Raw genomic sequence first — 15,656 nt, forward strand, 5'->3', positions numbered from 1 at the left:
ATTCATAAAACAGCTGAACAGAAATGGGGGAAGAAAGGTAACATTAACGTTATATATTGTATTCTTTGTATGTGTTATCAAAGGTCTCCTAATTGAAAGGCTGTATTCGCGTACAGCTGGTTCCATAGCATAATGTTACAATACCCACATGCCATCATGGGGAAGCCTTACCCCTAACATTCTTAGTCATCTACTTCTGGAAAAGAACTTCAAGATTTAATTGTTCATGGACAGACTGTCCGTCATAATTAAATCAGTGGCAATCTTTCCCAATGGCCAATGGTGGGTACTGCCATTGTAAGGTTCTATGTTTGATCATCATTTCTCAGCTGGAGCCACAGTTCGGGAGCTATAGTTGGCTCAGTAGCTCTCGGTTAGGGAGGAAATGAATCAGGCAGGGTCCCTGTCCCATGTATTTAACCAATACATCCTCCTGGAAAATCCACAAGTCTATCAGATAAGGAGAGGACCAAGCTCTGCTTTCATTCTTAAGTGTCAAATGGTCATGTTGACATTTCGGAGGGTTGATTCTCCTGACCTTTGACCCCCCTGGGGAGTGCAGCTGCGCCGTTCCTATGCAGCATTCTGAGGGGGCTTGGCAGAACAGATTCTGAGATAATACTTGCCCTCATGGGGAAACCCTGAAACGGGGTAGACCAACTTCTTCCATGTGCACTGGACAGGAGGAGGAATTTCTTCTCTGAAAAGGTCAACAACATTTGGAATTCTATCTCACAGGGAGCCATGGAGGCTGGGTCATTCTTCAAAGTGGAGTTAGATAGATTTGCAATTGACAATTGAGTCAAGGGTTCTGGGGATTGGTAGGTAGTGGAGGTAAGACCATGATCAGTTTAGCCATGATTGTATCATGGCTAAATGAAGCCATCAAGTGGGCGACTACAATACCTACTTCTTGTGTTCTTAGGAGAACTGGGGCAACACCAAAATACACCCCTTTATGTGTAAGGTCACAACAGGACTAAGGGAAGGATAATGGAACCACATTCCAATAACAATCAATGATTCAGGAGACGTTTAAAGTAGAAAATTTGGGAAAAAAACATGACTTTCAACATTTGACTACAATGTGCTGTAATCCTTTCCAGGACATTTGCATTTTTATCTGTTGCTCGAGAATATGCATTCTCATTCATTTTTTAATCTTCCTTTATTCCTTTAAACCCACATGCTGAATTTGAAATATTCTTTAGTGTATTAGCCAGATGAAACATTTAGTGATCAAAGTCTCGGTCGAAGGAACTCACGGATTCTATCAAAGGAGCTCTCAGTCCGAGCTGGTGAACTCGACACGCTGCTGCTCCGGTGGGAAGAAGCGTGACTCCCTGGCCGGCGGCCATCTTCCAGGGACGGAGCTGGTGACGGGCTGTCGGGAACACGTTCCTACAAACAACAACATCAAAAGAATGAAACGAATACGAGGCGAATGATAGTCACTCCGTCAGAACGAGCAAACCCGAGGTCTGAAAGGGGAGAGGCTGATGCAAGAATAATGAAATCGATAAATAATAGGATCCAACGCAAGGAACACAGGGTTCAAATGACATCAACTCTGAAGCATTTTGTGAATGTAGTTTCAACGGTTAGTTTTAACAATTTAACAATGTTATCATCATAAAATTGCAGATTAAATACCAGTGTTTCTGTATCACACTGGACAGAGAAAGTAGAAGACTTTGCAACTGGTAGATCTAATTATAATAATCTTTATTCGTGTCAGAAGTAGGCTTACGTTAACACTGCAATGAAGTTACTGTGAAAACCCCTTAGTCGCCACACTCTGGCGCCTGTTCGGGTACACTCAGGGAGAATTCAGAATGTCCAATTCACCTAACAAGCACGCCTTTTGGGACTTGTGGGAGGAAACCAGAGCGCCCGGAGGAAACCCACGCAGACACAGGGAGAACATGCAGATTCTGCACAGACAGTGACCCAAGCCGGGAATCGAACCCAGGCCTCTGGTCTTAGTGAAGCAACAGTGCTAATCACTAAGCTACTGTGCACTACTGTGCACTGGAGTCCAAACACTATTCAATTTGTCATTACCACAAAGAGCTATTTTGTATCAGATACAGCTATACGACAAGTGATGTAAACATAAAATAGCATCAGGTTTATCTCGCCATCTGTAGAAAGTGCAAGTTTCTCCTCATTCGTTCTATCTTGCCCTCTCCATCCCATTCCCCGCAAAGTAACAAGAGTAGAGCATTCAACCCCTCAAACTAATTCTGCCATTCTGTATTATGGATGAAGTGTATCTTAATTTATTCCACCTTCCTTGTCTCCCTACCCTTTTGTACCCATACCTAGCAAAAGGAAAATCAACCAACTTCAGATTTAAAATGATTAATTGAGCTCACAACGACAGCTCTTTTGTGGGTGAGTTCCACACTTCTACCAGACATTGCATGAAAAAGGTTTCAATAGCTCCTCTCCTGAGTGGCTTGGCTCAGATTTTAGTATGTCCTCTTGGCCTCCCATCAGCAGAAAAACATCTCGACCCACTCTATCAATTTGTTTCACAATGTTAAAAGCAACAAGCAAATCACCCCTTAACTTCTTACTCAGGTAACAGAGCTGAATTGACATAATCTCTCTGCATAATCTAACGTTTGGAGACATGAAGCCAGATCTTCCTGCCAGGCCCAGGGCCGGGACACAGGCAGCCAGGAAACAAACTGGCTACTTATTTGTCAGTGACCATGAGTTCCACCTCGGTTTCGTCCATCGGTAGCTTCTGTGAGGACGGGGCCTCGGAACTGACCAGCACCTATTAACAGGCCAAAAGCAAGTAAGAAGTCTTCATAAGTCTCATTTTCTGAGGGTGAAGAGAAATGGGATGACGGAAATTAGAAATTGGTTTATTATTTTGTAAACTTCGAAAGAAGTCTACTGTTATGCTTGCAAATTATTCCCTGACCCTAGTCAAAGGAAACAAGCATTCATCAACATGTACTCAAACTGGAGAAATGTTGGAAGAGTTATTGCTGATCATGAAAAGTACAATATTGCTGTTTTTACTCTTTTGTGGAACCATTACTTCAAAGAATCATTGCCATCAGCAAATCACTGTAAAATGTTCATACAGGTTTATTGAATTCTGCACAATTGTTAGTCTCAATTAAAAGTTTTGACATGGAAGTTTGAAATGACTATAGCTCAGTGGCAGCAGAGGCACTAACATTAACAAAAAGAAAGATCCCTCTGATGATGAGAAGCCTACAAGATGCAGGAAATTATTTTTCGATGAAACTAGGTACAATTAAATCACATTAAACGGGAAAGAGAAGATCATCGTTAAGATTGTCAATGTTACGTGTGACATCATAATGGTGCAATTGCAGAGTAGAAGTGAATCTCTGAAGAAAACTGGTGATTAATTTTGTGTACTTTTCAATAGCATTTTGGATGAGAATGCTAAAAGTCACTGCAGTAAGAAATTAAGTGAATTCTACTGGGAGGTCGTTAAGACAAATTTTTTGAAGATGAAGTGAAACAATTCATTCATGTCAGCATTAATGATGAGCTCTGTGCTTCGAGATCACCAGCTGATTTGTACAGACTTGTACATGGTGGTTTTCAGGCAACATTTCTAAATGTGGAAACCATTCTGAAGAGATTTTTGAACAATACCTGTCACAAATGCTTCTGGTGAATGTTCTTTTTCTGTAGTGAAGAATTTTAAATTATTTGTCAATTATGATGAGTCACAAACCTTTGAAAGTTCAGCAATATTGACAAATGAAAGTGCATCTTTACAAGATTTTACCTACGATGATGTAATTGATGATTTTCTCAAGAACAAATATGGGAAAAAAGTTATCTAAATTGCCATGCCAACAAGGGATGATGCAAGAAGATACTAAAAATCTATCTGTCCTTCAGATTATCTTGTTTCAATTCTGTTTTTCAAAATGGACCATTGCTGGCCTGATATAATGGCTGCCGCTGGTCACATGCTGGTCACGTGCTGGTAGTCCTCAGCACCATCACTCTCAAGATTGGCCTCCAGAAAGTCTCCAGGACAAAGAACGGAGTCCTGCAGACAGAACCACTGATATTTGACATGGGTTCAGTGGGCATGCCACTCATGTGAATTTATGGCAATAACTTATTTGATTTTGTGAGAGGAATTAAGGAAGTTAGCGATTTAACTAAGGGAACAAAGTCCCATAGCGAGGGCGTCTAGCCACGTGTTTCCCAGCGCTCGCAGTGCTGAGGAACACAAGGCTATAAAATAAGTCTCCCATTTGATAAGATGCCTCAACGGGGAACACGTGGCCCAGGTCACAAAGAGCTCTGTTTCCTGCACTGAGGATCTCCACTCGCCAGAATTCCTCAGTGTAGCGAGCGATCAGGACGCCATTTTAAATGATGCCCCAATCACCAAGGCCTCCAAAGCAACCTCTGACCCCACCCAAGCCCCAACGCAGTACAGAAGAATCCCTTCACAATTTGTATACTCCATTTCCCCTCAGCCAGCAGGAAAGTCCGCAGAAGTTTTCAGCCAAGGATCTTTTTTTATTCATTCAAGGGATGTGTGCATCGCTGACTTGGCCAACATTTATTGTTCATTCCTAATTGCCCTTGAGGAGCTGGTGATGAGTTGTTTTCTTGAACCACTGCAGTCCAGGTGGTGTAGGTACACCCACAGTGCTGCCAGGGAGGGAGTTCCAGGATTTTGACACCAACAGTGAAGGAACAGAGATATATTTCCAAGTCCAAGGATGGTGTGTGGTTTGGAGAACTTCCAAGCTGGTGATGTTCCTATGTGTCTGCTGCACTTGTCCTTCTAGATGGGAGTGGTCGTGCGTTTGGAAGGTGCTGATTACGGAGCCATGGTGAGTTCTTGAAGTGTATTTTGTAGATGGTACTCACTGCTCGATTGTGCGTCTGAAATGGAGAGATTGAATGTTTGTGGTGGGTGCTGATCAAGAGGGCTGCTTTGTCCTGGATTGTGTCAAGCTTCTTGAGTGTTGTTGGAGTTGTACTTATCCAGGCAAGTGGAGAATATTCCATCACAATTCTGACTTACGCCTTGTTGATGGTGGACAGGTTTTGGGGAGCCAGGAGGTGAGTTACTCACATTAGGATTCCTAGCGTCTGACCTGCCCTTGTCACAGCATTTATAGAAAATAGGTGCAGGAGTAGGCCACTTGGCCATTTGAGTCTGTACCCCCATTCGATATGATCGTGGCTGATCATGCAAATTCAGTATTCCACTCTCATTTTCTCTCTATATCCCTTGATCCCTTTAGCCGCTAGGGCCACATCCAGCGCCCTCTTGAATGTATCCAATGAACTGGCCCCAACAGCTTTCTGTGGTAGAGAATTACTCAACTCTTTGAGAGAAGAGGGTCTTCCTCGTCTCAGTCCTGAATGGCTTACCCCTTATTCTTAGGCTGTGACCCCTAGTTCTTGACGTCCCCAAAAAGTCACTAAGTGTCATTGGATAGCGGTGGGGAACTCACCGCCAAGATGGGATACGAACTATAGTCACCAGAACATTGCTCTGGGTCTCTGGATCACTAGTCCAGTGACAATACCACTGTGCCGCCACCACCACCTAAGTTCTCGGATGAATATTTGCTACTATCACCAAGCGAGCCCAGTTCAGTTTTTGGTCAATGGTATGCTTCAGAATGTTGATAATGGGAGATGTTGGGGATGGTTAATGGTTTGTTGGAGGAAGGCACTCCTGCTACTCTTGGCCCACAAGAGTTAGCCCACAAACAATGGTTAAGAAAAGTTCTCAACTGATCACACTTCTCTTTCAGTATGGAATCTCATAAATCTTGAGAAACCCACCCCACAGCTGTTAAATTAAAATAATTCTCCAATCTACACTGTGAACATCAGATTTGAGCATTATACTATCACCTATTGTGAGACCTGTACACTCACACAGCAGACAACCTGCACTGTAAAAATAGGGGCTGGCACATGGTTCCGGTCAGTTTGCACCAAAGTTTTACCTTCTCCCCTCTCCTGCCATTACTAGTGCTAATGCGGAGGCGGGGTGGGATAGTTTAGAATTGCATCGAAAGTCTTTGATGCCAGCACGTCCTAGTGTCCCATATCGTTAGCACGCCTGACTGCAGCAGACAGGTGTCGAGAGGCAAAGCATGCAAAGTCTGTTTATAAGTCATGGTTGTCACCATCTGAAAAGAGTGGCATGCTGCTGAAGTTTTTCGTCTTACGCTCATCAGGACAAACACAAGAAATTTGAAACGATTGCAACAATTTTTACCGCAGGAGAAAAGGGTGCAGATTGATTGACTATTTGACTCTGGGTGGTAAGGGCATTGCCATGGAAAAAGCAATGGGGAACTATAGGCTCCCCAAGCTCCTTGTATTTCACAAAGAGCATAAGGCTTGAACATATTCCTTTTGTTTGCAGAAAATGTGCCTCTCCATGTGAATGTGCGTTGCTTCCAGAAAGTGTAAATGAGACACGTTACAAGATCGACTAATGATCTTGAATTGATTGTTAGTGCAACTATTAATGCATTCAGGATTGTTCAGAAAGTGCTGTCCAAATGGAGAATCACAGGTAACAACAGAGGTTTTGTCTTGGTTTCTTTGCAAATGTGGGCTGGTTGAATGTGAACGGTACTCTGCCTGTGACGAATTTTGGAGTTTCCATTAAGTAATGTGCCTGAAAATTGTTCAAAGCTGTATAAAAGATTGGGGTATTATAAATGCCATTCGAGTTCCCATGATAAATAATGCTGGTTTAAAACATTGCATCAGACACTGGCCCTGCCCACAAACTGGTCATTCCCCAGAGGGAATGCGTTACTGATACAAGTTTTTAATAAATGTAGCTAATTCCACTAAAATAAGACACAAGGGCACCAAGAATCACCTTATAAAAACTTTTAAATATTCATTATTTAATGTGCAAAAGAACTGATTACTTTATATCTAACAAGTAAATGGCTCAGTATAGTATTTTAAAGTCATCTTTGGTGAGTTAAAATCAGATTACATATTGGTGGTAGACTATACATTCTTGTTAAGAATCTTGATATTTTATGATGTACCCAATCCCTGCTATATTAATGAAACAGCACTAGACTATCACTTCAAAATACATCAAGGAATATTTTTTAATGCAAGAAAAAAAAGTGAATTGTATTTTAATATGCTGCTCATCCCATGGCTTATGGAAGATTTTCTTTTTTGATTGTGCAAGTAGGTTTGGACAGGAACGCGAACCATAATTTCAACTGTGAGAAACTAGTGTGGCTTTGAGAGAAATGTGGGCCCAGGTTGCTGATTGCGCTCAACGTTCCTGTGTCCAATGGCTGATTGACATTTGGTCCAAACGTTGTTAGAAGACTGAAGTATGCTCTCCATCATTATGAATAGCTAGGAGCAGGAGTATTCCAGCACATCCTGATTGTTGGATAATTTATATAGCTCAGAGCAACGCAGAGACCTCACTGGTTTCTAAGTGCGCAACAGGTTTTACAGCAGTTTTAAAATTTCTCTGCAATCACAAAAAATGCCTGTACTCATGCTTACAGCTCAGCTTCAAATGGCTTCTGCGATCTCTGTTTACTTTGCTGAGAGTCCACACATAGGCTTAACCAATCAAGTGCAGTGAGTGTAGCTCAGTTGCCAGGCTCACATAATCGAAAACAGAACATTTGAACACTTCACCACCCATTGGGAGAAACCCAGGAGGTTCATTAAAATGGAGGATGGGTGGGCAGCACGATGGCGCAGTGGTAGCACTGCAGTCTCACGGCGCTGAGGTCCCAGGTTCGATCCCGGCTCTGGGTCACTGTCCGTGTGGAGTTTGCACGTTCTCCCCGTGTTTGCATGGGTTTCGCCCCCACAACCCAAAGATGTGCAAGGTAGGTGGATTGAACATGCTAAATTGCCCCTTAATTGGAAAAAATGAATTGGGTACTCTAAATTTTTTTTTTAATGGAGGATGGGTTCAGGATTTCAACCAAACTTCCTGCCGGCCACCATTTTCAATGCGATAAAGAAGTAGGAAGAAGCTTCATAAATGTAGACAAATCCTGGTTCCATTTAATGTTTGCCATTCTTCTGCGTTGTCCTGGCCTCTCAAGGAATTACGAATGGACTTACGGAATACTGATATCAGTAACCAGCAAGAAAAAGCATTGGGGATTTAAAAGAGATTGGATGTGATTTTCTTTATCGCTTGTCAGGTTGAAATATTTTGGGAGTTGGACAAAAATAATCTGCTGAACTGGGTGCTACATATGGAGGTAGAAGATGATTTGATGAATACCTCAGGAATACTCCCAACCAGACTTGATCATGGGCCGAAATATGGAAGCCACCAGTGCTATTGGGAGGCCCTTCCAATGTTAAGTGGAAACCTTTCCTGTTCGTGGTCATAAAGAAGCAGGAGTACCATTCGGGTGAAACAAGGAAAATTAAAGCCATCCTTATCCTGAAGACCAAGACCTCCTCAACTTTATAGCTCACCATTGATATTCCCTTTGATGTTGGTCACCAGCCTGAACTTGGGCTCCAGTTCACTGATGAGTGGCATATTTATGAGGCCAGGAAGCTAATGTACCTGCAGCCTGCCATTTGGGCCTGGGAGGGTATTGTGCACTCATCCTGTTCCCCACCAATCTGAAACATTGGGGGTTCAAATCAACCCCCACAGACTTAACGTCACATGTTAATAATGATGAAACACTGGAGCATGGCTGATCCCGCATAAACAAACTCCAACAAGTAATCAACATGGTCAGGAGAGGAGAATAAATTAGCAGGAGGGGGACATTTGTGGGAAGGGCTTTTGGGAGGTGGAAATTAACGCTCTGACCATGTCTCTTAAAATTACTATTTGGGTTTCACTTGTGGGATAGGAGACCTGTCACCTAAAACAAGGTACCGCTGTGTCAGAAGCATAGTTCCAACATGTGGGGGATTTTCCAGAGAAAACATATTCATTTTGCACAGAGAGGACTGGGTCAGCGGTGGAACTGTCGCTAATTAGTGGCGATTGGACCCATTCCTTCACAGACTAGAATTTCCTCGTCAGCAGGTGGGCAAAATACATCCACTGAGAGGAGTTCCAGGTGGCAGGTGAAGTGGGGCACTGCTTCATCTCACTGATGCATCCCCGTACCCTCCCAGGCTGTCGGGCTGGTGGCTGTCTTGAGGAGGGTTGGCCTTCCATTATCAAGGCCTGACAGCTGTGGCCAGGGTTAAAATCATTTTTTTTAAACTGGTCTTCAGTGAGCCCCTCTGTGTCATTGTGCCCCCCATTGGCCCTTCAGTCTTAGGAGACTGTCTTAATTGGATAGTGAGCCCGGCTTATGGCCACCAGTTGGGCAACTCATCAGAAACCATGATGCATCACTATTTATGACCTGGTGCCAGGTCGGGACCCATATTTGAACCCGACATGGAGTCCTGGCCCCAAACTGAAAATCTAGCTGAACTTGGGGCACCGAAATGATGCGTGGCTTGGAGGGGAACTTCCAGCTGGTGGTAGAATCACCATGATGCCATAGGACCTCAATCTGTACATGTAAAGTAAGACATGGCAAATCCCCGGCTTGGTGCCTTTACTGTTTGTCCAAAGGAATCGGCTAAGGTGGGACATTGGCTGGTGAGTCACCCATTTGATTTAAACTGCCTATGCCCCTTCCCCATATTTACACCAGATAGCTTTGGTTAAAATCAATCCCATTGCTTTTGGACCAATCCTTGTCATATTTTAATAAAGCCCCGAGCAAAGTAGCTCCACGACATTCCTGTGTTGCAGTGAATTAACACAGCTTATTCTGCAAGTAATAAAGGCGTCATTAATCATAAGTGACAAACTCATATGAGATAGGAAGATCTTATTCAGTTGTGGAACAGCCCATTATTAGCACCGTGTTTTTATATGTTGCACAATGCTGCACATTCGTAATTCTAAGCTCCCATTCTGCATGCCCATTACGAGAAGCGTTGCAGCGTGACTTTAGTGGGGACTCCTTCACAATTGAAGACACATCTTGCATACCAACATTGAACATGGAGCCTCCTCTAATCAGAACGTGGATCAGACATTTTAGAGCTGCGTGCCCAATTTACCGCGAGCCCAGTTTAATCCGGACTACTGTGAATCAGGCCAGGTGACTTCCGTGTCCTGTTCTCTGCTCGTATGAATCAATACACAGCACTGGAACACAGCTGTCAAAATGGATCCGATCTTTTATTCACAAGCTAATTTTAAATATCATAAAGTGGCTACTAAATAAATGTCCAACTTTGAACAGGTGGCAAGTAATGGGGCACCAGCAAAATCTGACAATGGGATTCATCTTCAGAAATCTAACCTGAAGAGGATAAAGCTTCCATCAGGATGATGAAGTTCTACAATAGCTATTCGATTCGAGTATGGACCAGGGAATAAATTGGACTCCCTTGCACAAATTTGTTCAAGAAGAACATAACTTCAGAAGGTCATAAAATGGCAGTTAGTAAGTGTATTATCCATAATTTTTAGTTAGGACAAACAAGAAGTATCTTTTATGTATGCCTGTATCATTCGTTCGGCTATTTATGTATGTTCGGCAGATTTAGGTTTCCTTTTATTGTTGATTCCCGTCCCTCCACTCCAGAAATTCCATCAAAATGATACCGTCCCCCTGTGAAGATTGACGAGATAACGAGGTGAATGGTTTTCAACTGTTTGTGATGCTTTTCTGGAGTGTTCACTGTCTCCCAGTGAAGATAAGGCAGGAGATGAGCAGCATTCCAGTAGAATTTTACGTCATGAGTTCTGACAGGATCATGTCCTCGTTCAATGCTCGCAGACTTTCATATCCAACGAAGCCAATATCCCTCACCCTTGAAATCAGGGGCAAGGCAGCAATATATACAAATTATGGAACTCTCATTATTTTAATTGGCTTTGATACTGCTCTTATAACATCTTAGTATATTCCAAGATATCTTTCAATACAGAACATTGGCACCATTTAGGGGATCAGACATTTGATAGTGCAGAATTTGAGTATTGCTGAAAAATATATGCTGTGAAAGCTTTTTGTCTTACACTCATCAGGTCAGATTTTCAAGAATGCCATTGGTAAAGGAAACAACAATTATACTGCATGAGAAGAAAGTGCTGATTGGTTGGCAAGTACAATCTGATTGGTAGAAGCATTGAGATGGAGAATGTACCAAGAACTGTTAACTGTCAAGATTTTGATTAAATTCAAAATGGACAGGTCAAGTCTGATTGGTCAAGGCATTACCATGGGCAATGAACCAGGGAATGACTGTCCCCCAAGCGTCTGTTTAGTGGAAAAAGGTGCAATACATGCTACTTCAGTCTGAAAAGCACCATTTTCAACTGCAAAATACCTGGGGGAACAGCCATTCCCTGGTTCATTCCGGGTGACAATGCCTTGACCAGAGTCGGCCTGCCCAGTTGAAATGAAATGAAAATCGCTTATTGTCACAAGTAGTCTTCAAATGAAGTTACTGTGAAAGGCCCCTAGTCGCCACATTCCAGGCCCTATTCGGGGAGGCTGGTACGGGAATTGAACCGTGCTTCTGGCCTGCCTTGGTCTGCTTTCAAAGCCTTGTGCTAAACCATTGAATTTAAACAAAAGCTCGGCAGTTAACTGATCCCTGGTGCATTCTCTGTGGCAATGCCTCAAACAATCAGAGTCCTCTTGCCAACCGATCAGCAATCCTTTCTCATGCGGGATAAACTGTTGTTCCATTTACAATTGGTGTACATGCAGACCTGTATATGTACCATGCGCTAACCGATTGCGCTACTGGAGCTCATTACTTGCAGACCTGTCCTGATGAGTGCAAGATGAAAAGTTTTGACAGCATTGCTTTGTTCAGCAATAATCGACTTGATGGGTCAATTGCCACATTTGTAACTACAGTGCACGTACCTTAATTACTGAGGTTTCCATCCTGGAAAGAGGACTTTGTACTTGGGCTGCAGCTGCCATATTAGCGATAGTGGTAAGGTGGTTCATCTGGCTCATAGCCATGGTAACTGATGCTGGAGGTAGGCTGACAGGAATGAGTGGATGGGGCATCATCATGAATGGGAGCTCCAGACCTGAAAGAGACAAAAGTCATTTCAGTGAATTCAAGGATGGTTCGCATAGCTGATTCTAGGTCCAAAGTAGGTTAGCAAAGATACTTCAGAGGGTCTTCCGTATGCAGCAGTTGAGGTTAAATATTCATATTTCGCTTTTGACTTTGTTGCTGTGACCCATCCTCATGCAGACCCATCTGCCTGTTTATGATATAAAATAGGAGCTGGTTTAGCACAGGGCTAAATAGCTGGCTTTTAAAGCAGACCAAAGCAGGCCAGCAGCGTGGGTTTAATTCCTGTACCAGCCTCCCCGAACAGGCACCGGAATGTGAAGACTAGGGGCTTTTCACAGCAACTTCATTTGAAGCCTACTTGTGACAAAAAGCGATTTTCATTTCATTTCAATACCTTCTACCTTTCACAGAATCACAGAATGTTCACAGTGCAGAGTGAGGCCATTCAACCCAGCATCGCTGCCACACTCACCAAATGAGCAGTTTGCATTCGCCTGCCTCCTCTCCATAATCCTGAACATTGTTCCTTTCGAAATAACAATCCAATTTCCTTTTGAATGCCTCGATTGAACCTGCCTCGACCACCCTCTCGGGTAGTGCATTCCAGACCCTCACCAGTTGCTGCGCGAAAAAGTTCTTTCCCATATTGGCTTTGCTCTTTTTGCAAATTGCCTTAAAGCTGCGCCCTCTCATTTTTCATCTTTTTGTGAGTGGGAAGTTTCTATCTACCTACTCTTCCCCGACCGCGCCCCTCCCCCCACAACCCCCATGATTCTGAATAGCCCAATCAAATCCCCTCTCAGCCTTTTTTTTCCAAGGGGACTAGTCCCAACTTCTCCACTCTATCTTCACAGCTGAAGTTTCTCATCCCTTGAAGCTTCTTTGTGAATCTTACGGCATTCCCTCCAGTCCCTTCACATGCTTCCTCAAGTGCGTTGCCCAGAAGGCGACACAGTACTCCAGCCAATGCTGAACTCGTGTCTTGGAGAGGTTTGAGACAACCTCTTTGCTCTTGTACTCCATTCCTCGTAATAATAAAGCCCAGGATATTGCAGTCTTTATTCAACCGCGCTTTCAACCTGCCCTGCCAACTTCAACAACTTATGCACATACACATCATGACATTCTGTTTCTGCACTCATTTTAGAGTTGTGTCCTTTACTTTATATTATTTGGGAACTTGTGGGTTTGCCTGGTGTCTCAGCTTAACCAGCACAAAGCAGCTCAGAAAACCTTGCACATGTACTGTCAGCAATGATGGAAGATTTGAAGGCCATCGTGCAAATCCAGAAAGCTTAAGTGTGTGTAGCCATCATAGAAATAAACACAATTTGAGAGTGCATCAGAGGCCCTGTCAAGGTAATGAGATCCATGACCACCGTGTGAATGTCAATCTCAGTTTGTGAGATCATCAAAACCTGATCCTGAAAGGTTATCCACCCTGGAATCTACAAATGCTACATGCCCTGCTGGGTATGTCCAGCATTTTCCTGATTTTATTTGAGATTTCCAGCATCCAAACTACTTTGCTTCTGTGCTAATTAGTCCTGATGTTTCAAACAAACTGAATATTCAAACTTCACGCACAAATTATTTCCTGGTAACATCCTTACTGATCTGGTGAAATTGGCTCGCTATAATACGCGCTATGTTTCAACGGCAAAGCCCCAAAACCATTGTCAATATATTACGTAGTAATTCTTAACAGTAAATCATTGATAAGTTAAAAAGCACCAAGGGGGTTAAATTCAACATTCTTGGATGTGTGACCTGGTTGCCAACCCGCTCACACCCATTGTACACCCCATCGAAGATGTATTTAACCCTCAATTTGCACCAAGGAGCTTTGGTTCCTGGTTCCAAAACCCACCAACCAGTTTCACATGTGGACACTCGCCACTTGGGCATAGCGTTGCCAACCCTCCAGGATTGGCCTGGAGTCTCCAGGGGTTGAAGGTCAACCTCCAGGACACAGCTGCGTGCAATCCTGGAGAAATATCATCAGGACATTAAAAAAGGTTGGTTTTTTTATCCCATTTTCTTTGAACATTTCTCTTTACCAGATATAAAAGTATAAAATATTGAACACGGGTAGGGGGTTGGGGGGCCTGTTTGGCTGATAGTCTAGCATCGTCAATTGGGCAATTACTATTTATGCTTTCCAAATTGAGTAGTAAGTCAGTGTGTTAAAAGGATGGGTGTGTTAGGCAACCAATGGCTGGAGCAGGACGAAACCTCAGGGAATGCCTTTAATCACAGTTGCTAACTCTAGCAATGCACCCCTGCCCTCACTTCTGTGGAACATTCCAACAACTATAACCAAGCTGACAGGTCCGTGAAAGGAGGAAGAGAGTGAAGAAAAGAGGAATAGCAAAGAAAGGCCATGAACAAAATGCCCACTTGCTGAGAAGAGTCCTAAGACAGGCTTTAGCACCATTATTTGCTTATGGAAGCTGCCTGACACCTAGTTTACAGGGGTCACCCCAGACGTGGGCATCTTGTCAATATGGAGTCACTTTCGACTGTGTTTTACATCCATAAAATTGGTGCGGGAAGACCAACCTGCTGTCCTTAAATTCATTCAAGGGCCATTGTAAATAAGCTTAGAAGCAAGTTATGTTCTTGCATATTAAATCATACTTTAGTTGCCAAACCCGACTGGCGGCATAATATTCTTCACTGATTAAGAACAGTTTGACCTACTTACTCTGAGCGTTCCTGATGCTGCTACAAATCAGTAGAGGGAAAGGCTGAAGGAACAAGCTCGTCAACTAAATACAGGAACACAGAGACAGCGATAAACAGGTGAATCCAGACTCCGGGACCAAAGTGTTTAATAATTAAAAATGTTTGTTACTGTAGTAAATATTTGGATGTTGACACATCTATTATAATTAGTTGTTTCATAGTACAGAATTTGAGCCTTCCTAAAAAAAAAGACATGCTGAAGCTTTTTGTGTTACACTCATCAGGAAAATGCGTAGGCATGCCAAGTGTGAAGGGAACAACAATTTACACTTCTTGAGAAGAAGGTGCTGATTGGTTGGCAAGTGGACTCTGATTGGTATAGGTGTTGCCATGCAGAATGCATCACTTAATGGATCATCCGATCACCCAACCAATCAGTGCTCTCTTCTCATGAAGTATAAATTGTTGATCCCATTGCATTTGGCGTTCTTGCCAATGTCCTGAATTTTTCTCAGCACATTTCAATGTATAGATACAATTGAAACATCGTATGGTTTATGAGTAATGGCTCAGAAGCAAAACCAGTGCCTATGAGTCGGAAACCGTGGGTTTGAGTCCCACACCAGCCTGAAAGTCCGTCCAACATGAGACAATGACAAACTGTAAGAGCAGGAGAGATACCTGGTCAGCCAAGTGATGCTGATGCGTCTGCCATCACTATTCATAGCCCCAGGCTACACCTTGAAGTCTCTCCCCATTTAGATAATAAGTTGCCTTCCCATTTTTCCGACCAAAATGCGTGACCTCACACTGTGCTACGTTAAACTCCAACTGCTACTTTTTGGCCCCCTCTCCTAACCTTTCTATATCCATTT

The 15,656-nt window shown here is 43.1% G+C and overlaps 1 protein-coding gene across 5 annotated transcripts in view; it reads right to left on the minus strand.

Annotated features, from left to right (window-relative positions):
* dachc (dachshund c) overlaps window positions 1-15,656 on the minus strand; it is a 665,620-nt gene that overhangs the window by 128,786 nt on the left and 521,178 nt on the right. For all 5 annotated transcript variants that reach the window (XM_072476125.1, XM_072476123.1, XM_072476127.1 and 2 more), the window contains 2 exons: window positions 11,928-12,100; window positions 1,266-1,401 (listed from right to left, as the gene is read on the minus strand). In XM_072476125.1, the coding sequence (XP_072332226.1) occupies window positions 1,266-1,401; window positions 11,928-12,100 (309 nt within the window). The remainder of the gene's footprint in view (window positions 1-1,265; window positions 1,402-11,927; window positions 12,101-15,656) is intronic.

The sequence above is a fragment of the Scyliorhinus torazame genome, chromosome 15 (assembly GCF_047496885.1).
Source record: "Scyliorhinus torazame isolate Kashiwa2021f chromosome 15, sScyTor2.1, whole genome shotgun sequence".
Lineage (NCBI taxonomy): Eukaryota > Metazoa > Chordata > Chondrichthyes > Carcharhiniformes > Scyliorhinidae > Scyliorhinus > Scyliorhinus torazame.